The sequence below is a fragment of the Crocuta crocuta genome, unplaced genomic scaffold (assembly GCF_008692635.1).
Source record: "Crocuta crocuta isolate KB4526 unplaced genomic scaffold, BGI_CrCroc_1.0 scaffold130, whole genome shotgun sequence".
NCBI lineage: Eukaryota > Metazoa > Chordata > Mammalia > Carnivora > Hyaenidae > Crocuta > Crocuta crocuta.
Window position 1 is genome coordinate 10,089,239 of NW_027527920.1, and position 17,631 is coordinate 10,106,869.

General features: G+C 36.0%; 1 protein-coding gene across 7 annotated transcripts in view; it reads left to right on the forward strand.

Moving 5' to 3' along the window:
• HERC1 (HECT and RLD domain containing E3 ubiquitin protein ligase family member 1) overlaps nucleotides 1-17,631 on the forward strand; it is a 145,317-nt gene that overhangs the window by 20,681 nt on the left and 107,005 nt on the right. For 6 of the 7 annotated variants that reach the window (XM_077747491.1, XM_077747535.1, XM_077747517.1 and 3 more), the window contains exons 10-17: nucleotides 1,002-1,136; nucleotides 1,477-1,642; nucleotides 6,081-6,206; nucleotides 7,321-7,542; nucleotides 10,431-10,583; nucleotides 10,710-10,842; nucleotides 12,554-12,745; nucleotides 16,277-16,498. In XM_077747491.1, the coding sequence (XP_077603617.1) occupies nucleotides 1,002-1,136; nucleotides 1,477-1,642; nucleotides 6,081-6,206; nucleotides 7,321-7,542; nucleotides 10,431-10,583; nucleotides 10,710-10,842; nucleotides 12,554-12,745; nucleotides 16,277-16,498 (1,349 nt within the window). The remainder of the gene's footprint in view (nucleotides 1-1,001; nucleotides 1,137-1,476; nucleotides 1,643-6,080; nucleotides 6,207-7,320; nucleotides 7,543-10,430; nucleotides 10,584-10,709; nucleotides 10,843-12,553; nucleotides 12,746-16,276; nucleotides 16,499-17,631) is intronic. The other variant, XM_077747540.1, reaches the window with a different exon arrangement.

Below are 17,631 nucleotides of genomic sequence, written 5' to 3' on the forward strand. Positions count from 1 at the left end.
GTGGTTGGTCTTTTGACAAGCAGTGGCTATACTTTTTTTTTTTTTTTTTAATTTTTGAGAGACACAGAGACAGAGCATGAGTGGGGGAGGGACAGAGAGAGAGAGACCAGAGTCTGAAGCAGGCTCCAGGCTCTAGCTGTCTGCACAGAGCCTGATGCGGGGCTCGAACCCATGAACCATGAGATCCTGACCTCAGCCGGACGCTTAACCAACTCAGTCACCCAGGTGCCCTGCAGTGGCTATACTTTTAAATAAAGGAAGTTACTTTTGCAGGAATTTAGCTTTTTCCTGAAGTGGTAACCATATTTTTTTAGATAAGCAGGTAGGTGATTTTTAGCCAATATTGGGAGTATGAATTTTAAGGAATTTTCAGGTGGTTTCAGATGGATGTGGGCAAATTTAAACGTGACATGTATTATAATTTCATTCTAGACCTTTGATTCAGATGGGTTTATTATGACATTCTAACCAATTAAAAACATTTTATAATTACCTTCCAAAAGCTAAAAATATAGTAAATTGATTATAAATAATTTTCTATTCATACTAATTTGCAACACCCCACTTCATATGTAGTTGGTTCCTAAGATCCTGACAGTCTTCACAAGAGTCATTAGGAGTTGTTCTTTTAATAGATTTCAGTTTATCATCTATAGAGTCAGGCTGTTTTTCTTAATACAAAATATACCTTTTATAGACCCTTAGAACCGGAAGACTATAGTAGATCATGTGGCTCAGTCCTCTGTCTTTAAGTGAGTGAGTATCAACCTGAAGCAGGTTGTGGTTAAATGTTTTCTTCTTGAAGAACTCTAGGGATGGCAAATTCTTGGTTTTCCTTGGTTGCTAAAATGAAGGGTTTTAACTTTCATAATCAGGAAAGTCTTCTTCTTTGTATCTTGTTGAAATATTTCAGCTTCAGTAATGATTCAGTTTTGTTTTTGATCATGTGTGAAAATTCCCCCATCAAGTCTATTATCTGATTTTCTTTTGGTTCCTTCTAGACAAGTTGTTGCATGGCACCGACCTTATTGTGTAGATCTTGAAGAGAGTACCTTCTCACACCTGCGTTCTTTTCTTGAGAGATACTGTGATAAAATAAACAGTGAGATTCCCCCACTCCCTTTCCCTTCCTCAAGGTATGTTATATATATGTATATGAGGTGTGTGTATGTGTGTGTGTGCGTGCACCTGCGTCTATTAATTACTCATTTTGAATTTTGACTTACTGTTCTTTTTGTCCTATTTTGTCCTCAATTATATTAAACTTCTTTAAAATCTAAAAAAAGAGCCAAACTTAGGTACTTAACTGATAATAACCTTTAAGAAAAATTACCTATAATTTCATGAATCATGTTTTAAAATTACTATTGGTCATAATTTGACAAAATTTTTAAAGAGAAAAAAGAATATTACCCAAACTGGATAGCACAAGCTCTTTTATAGTTCAGAAATTCACATCAGTTTATTTGGTTTCAGGGAACACCACAATTTCCTCAAGCTGTGCCTGAAGCTGCTTTCAAATCACCTTGCTCTTGCGCTTGCGGGAGGGGTAGCTACCAGCATTCTTGGGAGACAGGCAGGTCCACTTCGAAATTTGCTCTTCAGATTGATGGATTCAACTGTCCCAGATGAAATTCAAGAGGTAAGCAAATGGGACTTGGAGTATGTATCTCCAGACACATCTTCCTGTGAATTTGTTTCTCATAAATTCAGCCATATATTGGAAAAAATCAATTGAATGTTCTTTCCCTTACTCCTATTTTCTTGGTGGGAGTAAATGTTTTTGACATTCTTTAGAATTCTCTCATATATGTTATCATTGTATCACATTGTTTTGGAATTGTCTGTTCACAAACAACTCCTCTGTCTTTTCTACTAGAGGATGAATTTCTGAGGGCAAGGACCCAGTTTTATTTTTTTATTATGGTAAAATACATACAACATAAACTTTACTATCTTAACTATTTATTTTTTTATTTGAGAGAGAAAAAGCACGTGAGTGGGGAAAAGGGGCAGAGGCAGGGTGGAGGGGAAGAGAGAGGGAGAGAGAGAAATTGAATATTAAGTAGGTTCTCCACTCAGTGCAGAGTCCACTATGGGGCTTGATACCACCACAGCCCTGGGAAACATGACCTGAGCTAAAATCAAGAGTCAGATGCTTAACGGACTGAGCCACCCTTGCACTCCTAAACCATTTTTCAGTCTATAGTTCAGTGGTGTTAAATACATTTATAATCTACAACCATCATCATTATTCATCTTCATAATTCTTTTTCATCTTATAAAATTGAAATTCTAAACCCACCAAACAATAAATCATTCCATCCTCTCTCCAGCTTCTGGCAACCACCATTCTACTTTCTGTCTCTTTGATTTTTGACACTCTAAATATGTCATGTAAGTGGAATCATTTACTTTTTGTCTTTTTGTGACTAGCTTATTTCACCTAGTGTAATGTCCTCAGGGTTCAGCCATGTGGTAGTCTGTGTCAGAATTTTCTTCCTTTCTAAGGCTTTATAATCTTCTGTTGTACATAAATATTTTGCTTGTCAACTCGTCCATCATCTTTATGACCTTGGATTAGGCAATAGTTTCCTAGATATGATACTGAAAGTACAAGCAACCAAAAAAAAAAGAGAGAGAAATTGGACTTTATCAAAATGAAAAACGTTTGTGTCTCAAAGGGACATTATCAAGAAAATGAACATATAACTTGTAGAATGGGAGAAATATTTGTAAATCATAGGTCTGATAACATTCTAGCTTCCAGAACATATAAACTCAACAATACAACTTATCCTTACAACTCTACCATAAAAAGGATGAATAACATAACTTTATTTATTTTCATTTTTTTTTAGTGACCCAACTTTAAAAATGAGCAGAGAATCTTGAGTAGACATGTTTTCAGAGAAAATATGCATAGAGCCAATAAGCACATGAAAAAAATGCTCAACAGTGTTAGTGATTAGGGAAATGCAAATCAAAATCACAATCAAATACTGCTTCATACCCACTCAGTGGCTTTAATAAAAAAAAACTGACAGTATCAAGTAAGTATTGGTGAGGGTGTTGAAAAATTGGAACTCTCTTAATTGCTAGTGGATATATAAATTGGTATAGCTGCTTTCGAAAGATAGTTCCTTAAATAGTTAAACATTAAATTACCATGTAATGTAGCATTTTCACATCTATTCACTCAAAGACTTGTACAGGAGTGTTCATAGCAATATTATTTATAATAACTAAAAAGTGGGAATAAACAAATGTCTCTCAACTGATGAATGGATGAGCTAAATGTGGTATGTCCATGGAGGGTAATATTCAGCCATAAGAAAGAGGTAGTGGTACATGCTACAACATGACTGGACTTTGTGAACATTGTGCCAAATGAATGAAGCCAGTCACAAAAGGCCACTTATTATATGGTTCCATATAATACGGTTTTATATACTCTGTATATGAAATGTACAGAGTAGGCAGATGTACAGAGAAAGTAAATCTGTTGGTTGTTAGGAGTTTGGGGGAGGGAGAGATGGGCAGTGACAGCTAATAGACACAGAATTTCTTTTGGGGGTGATGAAAATGTCCTAAAATTAGAAGAGGGGTGATGGTTGTACAGATCTGTGAATATACTAAAAACCACTGAATTTTATGCTTACAAAAGGTGAATTTTATGACATGTGAATTAGATGTCAGTTTAAAAAAAACAAAAAAGGTAACTGAGTTTTCAACTAGAGAGACATAGCACTGGCTTGCAGGTAGAAGAAATATTAACCTGGGAATGCACAGTAACTTTGAGTTTTTAATATTTATCAGAAATGAGGTAGTGTAGTATTTTTAAAAGGTCAAAATTACTGGAATAAAATAAGGAAAATAAACTTCAAAAAATTATCTTTAGAATTGTTTGTTTATTCCTTGAATGTTCTTGATATTTTACTATGTTAGGAGAGTCCTTAAGAGATGAATTTTCTCAGCATGTGTACAGGCATGTTTCTGTTCTTTATCTCTGAAACTTCTAGTAACTTAATCTGTTTGTAGCAATCACTGTTGCTCCTCTTTTTTGTTTTTTCTTAAATGCTTTATTTTGAGCCATTTGTTGACTTAAGGAAAAGTTGCACAAAAAGTAGTTTTCTCACTTACCTTCCCCTAAGGCTAATGTCATATATAACCATAATACAATTATCAAAACCAAGAAAATAACATTGGTTTAATACTATTCATTACATTAAACAGCTTTCTAGAAATTTTATCATTTTCCCAGTAATGCCCTTGTTATTTTTCAGGAATCACATTCAGTATTCCATATTAGAGTTGATTGTTGTTTCTCCTTAGTCTCCTGCAGTTTTTTCCTCATTTTTTCCTTGTCTTTCATGACCTAGACAGTTTTTGAGTATTGGTCAGTTATTTTATTGAATATCTCTATTGTTTTCTTATGATTGGACTGAGGTTATGCATTTTTGGCAAGAATGCCACAGAAATCATAATATGTCCTTAGCACATCACATCATGGGGTTCACGGTACTAATATGTCTTATTACTAGAAGATTTTCTCCTTGATCACTTGGTTAGGGCCTTGTCTGCTGGGTTTCTATATCCATCAGTAGCTTTTGAGAGAGGGTAGACAGGAAAAGTATTCTTTGAAAATATACTCATAGTTAAGTAGTTTGTGAGTTCAATATTTTCACCTATAGTTGAGGGCATAGAATTCTTATCTAAATGATTTCCTATAAGAATTCATTCTATTCCAGTAGAAGTTACGTCTTCTAGTTTTCAGTGTTACTGCTCAGAAAAATAAATGCTATTCAAATTTTTATCCTTTGTATAGAAATCTGTTTTTCTCTATGGGTTCTATAGCAAATTGTCCTTTATGTTCTCACATTTTAGCTGATGTGGGTCTGTTTATGCTTGGGTGGATCTTTTTGATTTTCAAACTCATAGCCTTCAGTTTTAAGAAATTATTTTGAGGGGCGCCTGGGTGGCTTAGTCAGTTTAGCGTCAGACTTTTGCTTAGGTCATGATCTCACGGTTCGTGGGTTCGGGCCCCGCGTCGGGCTCTGTGCTGACTGCCAGCTCAGAGCCTGGAGCCTATTTCAGAGTCTGTGTCTCCCTCTCTCTCTGGCCCTCCCCTGCTCACGCTGTCTCTCTCTCTTCTAGAAATAAATAAAAGTATTAAAAAAAAAAATTATCTTGAAACATATAGTATATTGATTTCCTCTTCATTGTTTTCTCTCTCTCTGGAACTCCTTATTATTAGGTTACTAGACATCATCCTGGACAAGTCCTCATAATTTTTCTTGTGTTTTCTTTCCTGTTTTCCATTTTCCCCCCATCTGCTTTATAAGAAATTCAATTTTATATACTAACTCTCCTATTGAGGTTCTTTAAATTTCTTCTTTTGTATTTTAAATTTATAAGTGCTCTCAATCTTCAAGTGTTTATTTTTTTTCTGGTCCAGTACCCTCATTTTATTGATAAGCTATAGCCCAGAGAAATTATGAGGCCTAAGATAATGTAGCTACTCGTTAGCTATTCTACTCTCTCTCAAAAATAAACAAACATTTAAAAAAATTTAAAAAATTCTTAACCTAAATGCCCAATTCTCAGGGAGACCTTCCATGAGCCCATAGGCTATGTTAATTATGTGTGTGTGTGTCTGTGTGTGTTTCAAGTTTATACCCTCCCTGTGTGACCTCCTTTCACACTTAAAATTACTTGCTCAGGATCTCTTTCCCATTAGACTGTATGCTTATGAAAGCAAGGCTTTTGTCTGTCTTATTCATTCCTGCATCTATAACACTTTGCAAAGAGCCTTACCACGTTCCGAACTAGAGAGTCAGTACTAATTATTTGTTGGATAATGATTAGCTATTCGTGGCAAATTCAAAATATGTGTTCTAGTTTACTTAAAGACCTCTAAAGGACTTGCATGCTTTCTTTTTTCATGTCACTTTCTTTAGACTTCTGTAATTTACCTTCTTCAAACTTCTGTGACCCTAATAGTCAGTGTATTTTTCATGTATTTCTGTTAAAAAGATAAGGGCTAGGCCAATAAATACACTTTTCTTTTTTGATATTAGGTGGTAATTGAAACTCTGTCAGTGGGAGCAACCATGCTGTTACCTCCATTACGAGAACGTATGGAATTGCTTCATTCTCTTTTGCCCCAAGGACCTGATAGATGGGAAAGCCTATCTAAAGGACAGGTGAGCCTTTACACTGTATCTGAGTAAACCAGTAATATCACACACACAAAAACAGAGGGATATAAAGCCAATCAGTTGCCATGTGTTTATGGAATAACTCTTGATGAATCTAGTAAAGCCTAGTATTTAATGTTTTCTTCTGAAGAGTTTCCAGAATTCTAAAAAGGTGCAGCAAATGATAATGTATTAAATGATTTGGGGCTAGTTATTAAAATTTAATAATTTGTTATATTGTCAAACCACAGACATTGTACTTTATAGTGTATTGAGTTGAAATCAAGGTCATGTGCTACTGTTGGTTCCATGCCCAGAATGTTATGTGAAATTACTTATATAAAAAGTAAAAGATGACTGTGAAAATGTATTTGAGGGTATAAATATGCTTATTCTTTCCATTTTTAATATTTTATGTACATTAATATAAGTACATTTTGCTCAACCAAGCAGAACAATCAATTGTAGAGTTATAGATTTTAGGGAAAAAGTGGTACTTACTGGCAATATAATATCTACAGTTGCCTCCAGTGAGTATTTCTTATTAGTTTAGATTTCAAGTGATTTATTTGAAATATTAGACTAAGTAGTTAACATTGATAATTCTATAGAAGAATGTGTAGTATAATTTATCTGGTAATATTTCCTACTCTTACAGTGCTAACTAAAATCATTATGCAGAGAATACTCTTTTGCTTAGAGTTTGGGTATTTTGGTAAAAGAAGGAATTATAAGTTACATTTTTCCAAATGGCATTAATGGGATAGCTTTTCTTTTAAGTTTTTTTAAGTTTTATTTTATTTTTGAGAGAAAGAGGGTGATCAGGGAAGGGGCAAAGAGAGAGAGAGAGGGAGAGAGAGAGAGAATGGATCCCAAGCACAGTCCATGCTGCCAGAGCAGCGCCTGCCATGGGGCCTGATCTCACGAACTGTGAGATCATGAACTGAGCCGAAATCAAGAGTTGGATGCTTAACTGACTGAGCCACCCAGGTGCCCAGGATAGCTTTTCTTTTAAATACATGCTTCCTAAGATACCAGGGTATTGAATGGGATTTTTTTTCTTTTTAAGTGCATTTTAAACTATTATACCTATTTCATGGATGAAAATATTTTTGTTTAGAGAATGCAACTGGATATCATTTTGACAAGTTTACAAGATCATACCCACGTAGCTTCCTTACTTGGCTATAGCTCACCCTCTGATGCTGCTGACCTCTCTTCTGTGTGTACTGGCTATGGAAACCTGTCAGATCAACCTTATGCCACTCAGAGCTGCCATCCAGACACTCATCTGGCTGAAATTTTGATGAAGACTCTCTTAAGAAATTTAGGATTTTATACAGTAAGTTGCTCTTTTTCTTTGTAGTAAAAGATAACGGGGGTGGGAGGGTTGTTTGTTTGTTGTTGTTTTTGGAGGGGTTAGGGATGGCTTCAGGTTAAGGTATTTTGACATATAAATAAAACTCTAGACTTCACTCCCCTAAAGGGAGTTGACAGTGCATGGAGCCTACTTTGGACTCTCTCTCTCTCTGTCTGTCTCTCTCTCTCTTTCAAACTCAAGAACTGTGAGATCATGACCTGAGCTGAAATCAAGAGTTAGATGCTTAACCAACTGAGACACCCAGGAGCCCCTTATCTGTTCTTTTTACAAAGGAAGATCTACTCTTGCATTTATATAATTAAAAATGGCACATGCCACAATGTTGTGAACACACTGGACACTCCTGAACTGCACATTGAGAAATAGTTAAGATGATACCTTTGATATTATATGTATTTTACTACAATTAAAAATAAAATTAACAAGTGAAAAAAAATTAGGTAGTGCTTTTCTGATTTCATTAGGGCTGGGGTAGATGTATGTTACGTAGAAATAGAATATTAAGTGCTTTTAAGCTGCAATCATAAATTATTGTTTCTTTCTGAAGTGATTTAAACCAAATTTGTCATGTTCTCAAGATTTTAAAATGATGGTGCTTGTCTTAGTCTGTTTGAACTGCTATAACAATACCATAGACAGGATGGCTTTTAAACAACACATTTATTTCTCACTGTTAAAAAGGTGGGAAGTCCAAGATCAAGGTGCTGGCATATTTGATGGGACCAGGTTCTTGGTTCATAGGCAGCCATCTTCTTACTGTGTCCTCACTCAACGGAGCTCTCTGGAGTCTTTTTCATAAGGGCACTAATCCCTTTCCAACGGCTCCATTTCCAAATATCACCACATTGAGGATTGGGTTTCATGGTATGAATTTTTAGAGGACACAAACATTCAGTCAATAGCAGTGCTTATTTGGCAGCTTGTAATGGTGCTTATATAGCAAGGGCCTTAAAATGTTCTCAGACTCTGTCTTGAATATTGTAAACATAGACCATACCTCATGCGTAAAGATGTTCATCACATTATTGTGAGAAATAAAAATTGGAAACAAATATCTAAAATGGCTAGGTAAATTATGGTATACATGCTCAAGGAGATATTGTGACTCCTAAAATTTATATAACCATGGCTTCTGAAACAGAAAATATTTGTGAATCTGTTGGAAAAGAGACTAAAAATAGAGTATTCAGTATTACGAAAAAATGAAAAAGTAACAAAAATTAGGAAAGAAATACACTAAAAAATATTAATAGATTTTTCTTTAGGTGCTGGCTAAATGGTAATTTTAACCTTTTAAAAATACAGTTTTGGTATTTTCTAGATTTTTTTTTACAAGGACAGTTTTATTATTAATTTATTTATTTTTAAATATTTATTTATTTTTGAGAGAGAGAGGGAGACAGAGTGTGAGCAGGGGAGAGGCGGTGGAGGGGAGGGAGAGACATAGAATCTGAAGCAGGTTCCAGATTCTGAACTATCAACACAGAGCCAGATATGGGGCTCGAACCCATGGATTTCAAGATCATTACCTGAGCCAAAGTTGTATGCTTAACCAGTTGAGCCACCCGGGCACCCCTAAAAGAACAGTTTTTTTAAAAATGGTTTTAACTTGAAATAATTTAAAACTTACATAAGACTTTTAAGAATCAAAGAATTCCTTCTGATGTGGTTTATCTATACGATGGAATACTACATGGCAATGAGAAAAAATGAAATCTGGCCATGTGAAGCAACATGGATGGACCTTGAGGGTGTTATGCTGAGCGAAATAAGTCAGGAAGAGAAGGACAAATATCATATGTTTGCACGTATAGGAGGATTAGGAGGAACTTAACGGAGGACCAAGGGGGAGAAAAAGGGGGGAAATAGTGGGGAAGAGGGAGAGAGGCAAACCATGAAAGACTCTTGAATACTGAGAACAAATCGAGGACTGATGGGTGTGGGGGGGGCGAGGGGGGAGAGGTGCATGGAGGAGGGCACTTGTGGGGATAAGCACTGGGTGTTATATGGAAACCAACTTGACAATGAACTATTTGTAAAAAAAAACAAAAAAAAGAAAAAGAATTCCTTCTGCCCTTCAGCCAAATTAGCACCATCCATCCATTATCTATGTATATATGTATGTATGTATCTATTTATATTATATCTATTTTCTAAATAGTTTGAGAGTAAGTTATAAATGTCCTACTGGCTATTCCTAAGCACTTAAGCATGTATTTCTTAGGAAGGGTATTCTTTTACATACAACAGAACAATTACTGGATTTAGAAAATTTAACAGTGATACAGAACTATTATCTAATATACAGTCCATATTCAGATTTGTATATTTGCCTCAATAATGTGCTTTATAGCAACCCCTTCCCCAATCCAGGATCACACACTATATTTAGTGGTTATGTCTGTTTAGTCCATTTTTTTTCTGCCTATTTTTTAAATGTAGTTGAAATCACTTATTTCTTTTATAATTATAAACTAATTTAATTTAGAAGAATTGAGTTCAAGTTTTCATTTGTGTCTTTTCATATAGCATATGAAAACAAAACTTTTACAGAAGGTATGGAAAGCAACAGCATTAAAATGTTGAAATATGTTGTCTGTGGCTATTGTATGGTTTTCTCTATTTTTAATGTTTTTGTGGTGAAACGTGCATTACTTTTTTTAGATGGTAAAACAAATTGAAATTGCTTGACAAATCTTGCTGTCTAAGAGCTGAGAACAACAGTGCAAAGATTTAAAGATTGATAACGGGAGAAAGGAGAGTGGCTTCTTAAGTCAATCATTTATGGTAAGACATTATTTTTATTTTTAAGTACTTTGGATTTAATCTTCTTTTATGTATCATTTTAGGATCAAGCATTTGGAGAGCTAGAAAAGAATAGTGACAAATTTCTACTTGGAACATCATCTTCGGAAAACAGTCAGCCTGCTCATCTTCATGAACTCCTGTGTTCACTGCAGAAACAACTGCTGGCATTTTGCCATATCAATAACATTAGTGAGGTATGTGATTCTTTGCCTTTTATGGTGATCTCTCAGGGACCTTGAAACTCAGATATTTGGGTAAACTGTGATATTTCTGTACCTTGAATCTTTTATAGTAGTAATTTAGGAACTTTTTTCCCCCAGAACTCAAGCAGTGTGGCATTGCTTCATAAACACCTTCAGCTCTTGCTGCCTCATGCCACAGATATTTATTCACGTTCTGCAAATTTGCTCAAAGAAAGTCCTTGGAATGGCAGCGTTGGAGAAAAATTAAGAGGTGTGTTTGGTACTGGATTTGACTTTTAATCGGTTGTAAAGCAAGACTTCTTAGCCTTTCCAAAGCCTTAAGGGACCCAGAAACCTCTGAGTGGAATAGGAATGATCTTGACTCTCCCTTTGCTTTTGTTGGGTGATGGTTAATAGTGATTGATATGATTAATCTGGAGTGCCTTAATTTTTTTCAAAATTTTTAAAACTTTTTGAGAAAGAGTGCATGTGAGTAAGAGTGTGTGAGAGCAAGCTGGGGAGGGGAAGAAGGAAAGGGAGAGAGAAAATCTTAAGCAGGCTCCATGCCCAACGTGGATCCTGATTTGGGCTTGATCTCAGAACTGTGAGATCATGATGTGAACCGAAATCAAGAGTCAGACACTTAACCAACTGGGCCATCTAGACACCCCCAGAAGAGCCCTAATTTAAAGATACTGGATGATACATACTAAAAAAAATTAATTTTAAATGGCATAAAGTGAAGTTTTATTTGCTTTTTCTTTACCATTCTTCAGTATTTGCCAAGTGTTCCACTTTCCCCCTTGCAGTGCTTTCTTTTTTCTTGGTTTCTGTGTAGTTGCAATCCTCTTTTTACTCCTATCACACTGATCACTTTTTCTAGTTGGTTCCTATAAGCTCCTCTTTCTTGGACATGCTCTTTAATGTTTAAGACCCTCTGAATTTTTCCTTCAACCTTCTTTTCTCCCTGAATAATCTTATCTGGTCCCATTTTCTTTGATCATATGTTGATTTCCCATATCTGCATCTGGCTGAGAACTCCTTTTTCACACTTTTCTAGTTACCTACTACTGGGTGTCCCTTCTTGGTTGTCTCGAAGGCAACTAAAATTCAGTATGTCTCTCCAAAACCACCTTATCTCTGAAGTTCCCCAACTGAAAAAAGAAAGAAAGAAACTAAAACCATTGCTTTCTAGAAACAGCCACTTTATTGTTCCATGGGTATTTAAAATTTGATCTGTTCAAACAGACCTCATCTCTGATGATCCACCCTGCCCCAATATACAGTGAAATGTTGAAATAAAATTAATTTAAAACCAATACAGATAAAAAGATGTTTTGAAGTGATTTTAATTATTTTTCAAAGTAAATTTAAGAAATAGAGGGGCACTTGGGTGGCTCAGTTGGTTGAGCATCTCCAATTCCTGATTTTGGCTCAGATCTGATACCAGCACTGTGGGATTGAGCCCCGCATTGGGTCCGCACTGAGCATGGAGCCTGCCAAAAATTCTGTCTCACTCCCTCTGCCCTTCCCCTACCTGTGCGCAAGCTCGCTCTCTCTCAAAAAAATGAAATAAATAAAATAATAAAACACATAGAATATAAGTATCTTTGTTAATGGCTGACTCCCTTTCACCTAGAGCAGTGCCTTGTATGTTATACTCAATAAATATTTCTTGAACAAATCTGAAAATGTGAATAAATTTGTGAATGAGAAATTGATAATGCATTTTAAGGGAAGTAGCTGTAATCCTTTGAATGTGTTGGCACAAGGATATATATGTTTTCCCACGAAGTTTCTGTTAGTGGTACTTTCTGAAAGTGAGTAATTACTAATGTCACATCCGTGCCATATAGATGTTTAACAAAGAGTTATTGAATCAGTGTACTCTAGTTTTAGGCTAAAATAGTAATTCTTAGGTTTTTCCTTTTCAAAGTTTGTTCGAAACAATTGATCCATTTTGAATTTCTTACCCTTCATAGATGTGATATACGTGTCAGCTGCAGGGAGTATGCTCTGCCAGATTGTTAACTCCCTACTGTTACTCCCTGTGTCGGTGGCACGGCCTCTTTTGAGTTACCTTCTCGACTTGTTGCCACCTCTTGATTGCCTTAATAGACTCCTGCCAGCTGCCGCTCTTTTAGAAGACCAAGAGTTACAGTGGCCTCTTCATGGTAAGTGTGGAGAGTAAAGCAACAAATAATGCTTTTGAGAAAAGTTGTTTCTCTTGTGTGCGTCAGGTAAATCAGATCTGACACTGGGTGTTTTATGTAATCAAAAGGTAAGGTTATGGCCTAAGAACTCGTAGTCTAAGGACAGCTGAAATGGGAAAATTTAAGAAAGGTGTTCGTATGTAACAGTGTCATAAATAGGGTCTTTGTATGGTCATCAGGTTTGAATAGTATATTTCACTGATTCTCAGACACATTTTTTTCAAATTTTGACATGGTTGAAATTAGGATACATCTTTTTTTTTTATTGAATGTTTTTATTTATTTCTGAGAGAGACAGTGTGAGCAGGGGAGGGTTCAGAGAGAGGGAGGTACAGAATCTGAAACAGGCTCCAGGTTCTGAGCTAGCTGTCAACACAGAGCCCGATGCGGGGCTCGAACCCATGAACCGTGAGATCATGACCTGAGCCGAAGTAGGATGCTTAACCAACTGAGCCACCCAGGCGCCCCTGAAATTAGATGCATCTTACATCAAATGATAAAGAAAGCATTCTTTCATAATTAAGCCAGCAGCATGACACATTTTATAATCAATGGATTGATTTGATTAGAAACTTTTATTTCTGAAATGAAGAGAATCTTTAGTTTTAAATCTCTATTTGACAGTAAAATATTTTGTATTTTGGTTGGATATGTAGATACACAAAATGTAAAAAATGGGAATCTGTCTTTATATGTGTGGGCTTTTTAAGATACTTGATAGAATATATCAAGATATATATATATGTATATATATACACACACATATATATATACATTCTGATTTTAGGCATGGCACTTTAATTAACTCTAATATATAAAATGTTGATGATTTTATTCAATTGGATATAGCTTAAAGTACCATGTGTTTTTCTGTTGAAGTCCATCATAAGGCTTTCAAAGGAGCTTGATTACTGAAGTCTTAAAAATCTTTCATGTGTGAGGGGCACCTGGGTGCCTTAGTCGGTTAAGCGTCCGACTTTTGCTTAGGTCATGATCTCGCGGTTCGTGGGTTCGAGCCCCGCGTCGGGCTCTGTGCTGACTGCCAGCTCAGAGCCTGGAGCCTGTTTCAGAGTCTGTGACTCCCTCTCTCTCTGACCCTCCCCTGCTCACGCTGTCTTTCTCTCTCTCTCTCCTAGAAATAAATAAAACATTAAAAAAATTAAAAAAAAAAATCTTTCATGTGTGAGGCCGTATGTTTTATTAGAAAGAATCCTGAACTAAGGCATAAGGCTGGTGACTTGGCTATATGATCTTGGGCAAGTTGCTTATAATTTCATTTATTTATTTATTATTATTATTTTTTTTACAAATAGTTTATTGTCAAGTTGGTTTCCATATAACACCCAGTGCTTATCCCCACAAGTGCCCTCCTCCATGCCCATCTCCTCCCTCCCCCCCCCACACCCATCAGTCCTCAGTTTGTTCTCAGCATTCAAGAGTCTCTCATGGTTTGGGGCGCCTGGGTGGCTTAGTCGGTTGAGCGTCCGACTTTCGCTTAGGTCATGCTCTCTCGGNGATGCTGGCTTCATGCAATGAGTCTGGAAGTTTTCCTTCAATTTCTATTTTTTGGAATAGCTTGAGAAGAATTGGTATTAATTCCGTTTTAAATGTCTGGTAGAACTCCCCTGGGAAGCTATCGAGTTGCTTATAATTTCTTAAGCCTTGGTTTCTTCTGGAAGGATGGGGGATTGGACAAGATGACACTGAGGGCCTGTCTTACTTTAGCATTGTATGGTTCTGTAACAGCTAGATTTAGATGAAGTCAAGTGCCAAGGTTACGACTGTAGCACGATGTTTGTTAGGCTTTATATGGAACTCTTCCGGCTTTACTCTTGTTTTCCTAAAGCATCTCAGAACTTGTTAAGATTCATCTATTTCTATTAGGTGAATCAGGTGTCATTTTATTTTCGATTTCTGCATCTGTGTTCTCACAACTGATGTTTTTCTGTAATTTCCCATTTTTATGTTATCTTTGTGTCATTTTTACTACCACATTTATACTAATCTCATATCAGTTTGGCGTCTTCCCTTTTTTCACTTTTCTCTGAGGTGATTTACGTAAAGTAGAGATTCTCTCTTTTTGAAACTTTAGAAGACTTTATTTATAAAGTCTGTCTGACCCTGATACATAAATAAACTTTGGCTATTAATTTTCTTCCCTTTGTGGTTATTGTTCTCACCTAGCTTTTTGTTTCTTCTGAAATTGGAAGTTGATAGTTTTCCAGAAAATATAATTTCATTGTGTTTCAAATTTATTGGCATAAAATTGTTCATAACACTCATTAATGTTTTTTTAAGTTTTTATTTTTTTAATTTATTTTGAGAGAGAGATAGCAAGAGGTGGAGGGCAAAAAGAGGGGGACAGAATCCCAAGCAGGCTCCACACTGTTCATGCAAAACGTGATACAGGGCTCGAACTCACAAACTTGTAAGATCCTGACCTGAGCCGAAGCTGAGTCAAACACTTGAGTGACAAAGCCACACAGGTGCCCCACTCATTAATGGTTTTTTAAAAATCTCTAGTGTGTCTGTGGTTACATCCTCTTTTTTATGTCTAGTTTTTATTTAATGCCATCTTTTTTTCTGGATTAATTTTATTATGGGTTTGTCCATTTTATCAATCTTTTTAAATAATGAGCTTTTGGACTTGTTGATCTTTGTTTTTCTTTAATGATTTCATTGACATCTGTTCTTGTCTTCATGGCTAAGTGTAGTTTTTCTTTTCTAAGTGAAGAGTTTTTTGTTTTTTGTTTTTTGTTTTTTTTTTTTTTTTACAAATAGTTTATTGTCAAATTAGTTTCCACATAACACCCAGTGCTCTACCCCACGAGTGCCCTCCTCCGTGCTCATCCCCCCTCCCCCCTATATCCATCAGTTCTCAGTTTTTGTCAACATTCAAGAGTCTCTCATGGTTTGCCTCTCTCCCTTTCCCCCTTAAGTGAAGAGTTTTTAAAAACAGATGACAGTAAGAAAGCATGAGTCTGGATTTAAGTATGAGACAGTTCTGAATTTGGGCCTTAAAAACGTAACAGCCTCTCCCTTCTTCTCCCTGTGCCCTTTCCTTGCTTGTGTGCATGCATGCCCTCTCTCTCTCAAAACAAAAAACAAATTAAACAATAACGTCATTTTACTGGATCAACTCTTGTATTGATTTTGGAGGGATGAGCTGCCTCAGGTACTCACTGTTACGGTGAAATTTGATGTGGATAATGAAAAGTAGGAAAACAATCCCTTGGGATATTTCTTACTGTTTTAATATCATTTATCTTAAAATTAGTAACTTTACAAAGGAAATTTTTATTTGATGGCAAACTTATTTGAATATATTTTAAATTAGCCTAGTAAAGAGAATATATACGGAAAGTGTTATGATTTATATTTTCAATGTAAAATTAATTTGCTTCAATATCTTATTGCAATGCAATAGAAATGAGAAAGATTGAGACTCTTGAATACCAAATAAGACACAATTACTAATGATTTTGTCTTCAGGAGGGCCAGAAGTGATTGATCCTGCCGGCATGCCGTTACCTCAGCCAGCTCAGTCCTGGGTGTGGCTTGTTGATCTGGAAAGAACGATTGCTCTCCTTATTGGACGGTGTCTTGGTGGTATGCTTCAGGGCTCCCCTGTGTCTCCAGAGGAACAGGACACCGCATATTGGATGAAAACTCCACTTTTTAGTGATGGTGTAGAAATGGACACCCCTCAGTTAGGTAATATATTTCTCTATAATGTTTAAAATACTTGTTTGTATTTGTACCTCCAGTGGAGCTTTCTCTTTTTGTGCGTTTGCTGAATAGAGAACTAATAGCAAACAAGTGAAACATTAGCTGGGTGGGGATTCTGAGATCTGCAATTTGTAGTCTTCAGAAAAAGTTAAATCCTGCAGTATTGTATAATGAAAAGAGCCTCCAAACTAAGACAATGTAGGTCTGGTTCCACCCTGTCATTACTTATTGCTCTTTTTGGGCAGTCATTTAATTCATAAAAATGGGAAAATCCTTGATTACTGTGTTCTGCGGGTTGGAGGTTATGAAAGTATTTCATAGAATGTAAAACTCTGTAAAGTTACCATGACTCAGTTTTCAAATAACCTCCCAAATATGAGTGGCAATCCCTTCCACCCACCATTGCAACCTGTCTACTTTGATGCTGATGCTAGCTACCTTGTATAATTCCTTATTTTTTCCTCCCCATTTATGGTGCTTTTGGGGTTTCTCTTTCCTGCCTCATCTCCCATTTGTCTACTTTGCTGGTAGGCTGGCTCTCAGGCTGTCAGAACATGATGATCTCTCCAGTTCCTGAACAGATGATCTAGTTGTTTTATTTAGGATTTGTACTTTAATCTCTCTGGGCCTCTGACTTTGATCCATAAAAGAAAGAGTTGATTAGGTAGCCTAGGTGGTCTCATTGACTTATAATTCATTATTCTTCTGATGAGAGAAAGAGACTCAAAACAGTGTCCAAGATGGAAAGTCTAAGAGAAATCTCAATCTAAGAGAATCTCAGTCAAGAGGGAAAACAAAAGATAGAAGCCAAGACAAACATCACATATTCTGCCTTGGGTTTTGGAGGTTTGGGGAGTGGGAGTGAGAAGAGCTGTTTAAGATTTTCTTCCTTTTCCAAATAGAATATATATTCATCATTTTATTTATGAGCTACACAGTGATTCTGGCCGTGGCTGAGGATTCTAGACTGGTATTTAAGATACAGTTGTACCAAGAAAAGTAAAATTATGGTTTTTCAAGTGTTTAGTTCTTTAATAGTCACAAATGTCCTCCTGAGGACAAAAATATCTTTATCTCTACCTTCCTCATATTTCTCTTATATTTACTTTAGTCATTTA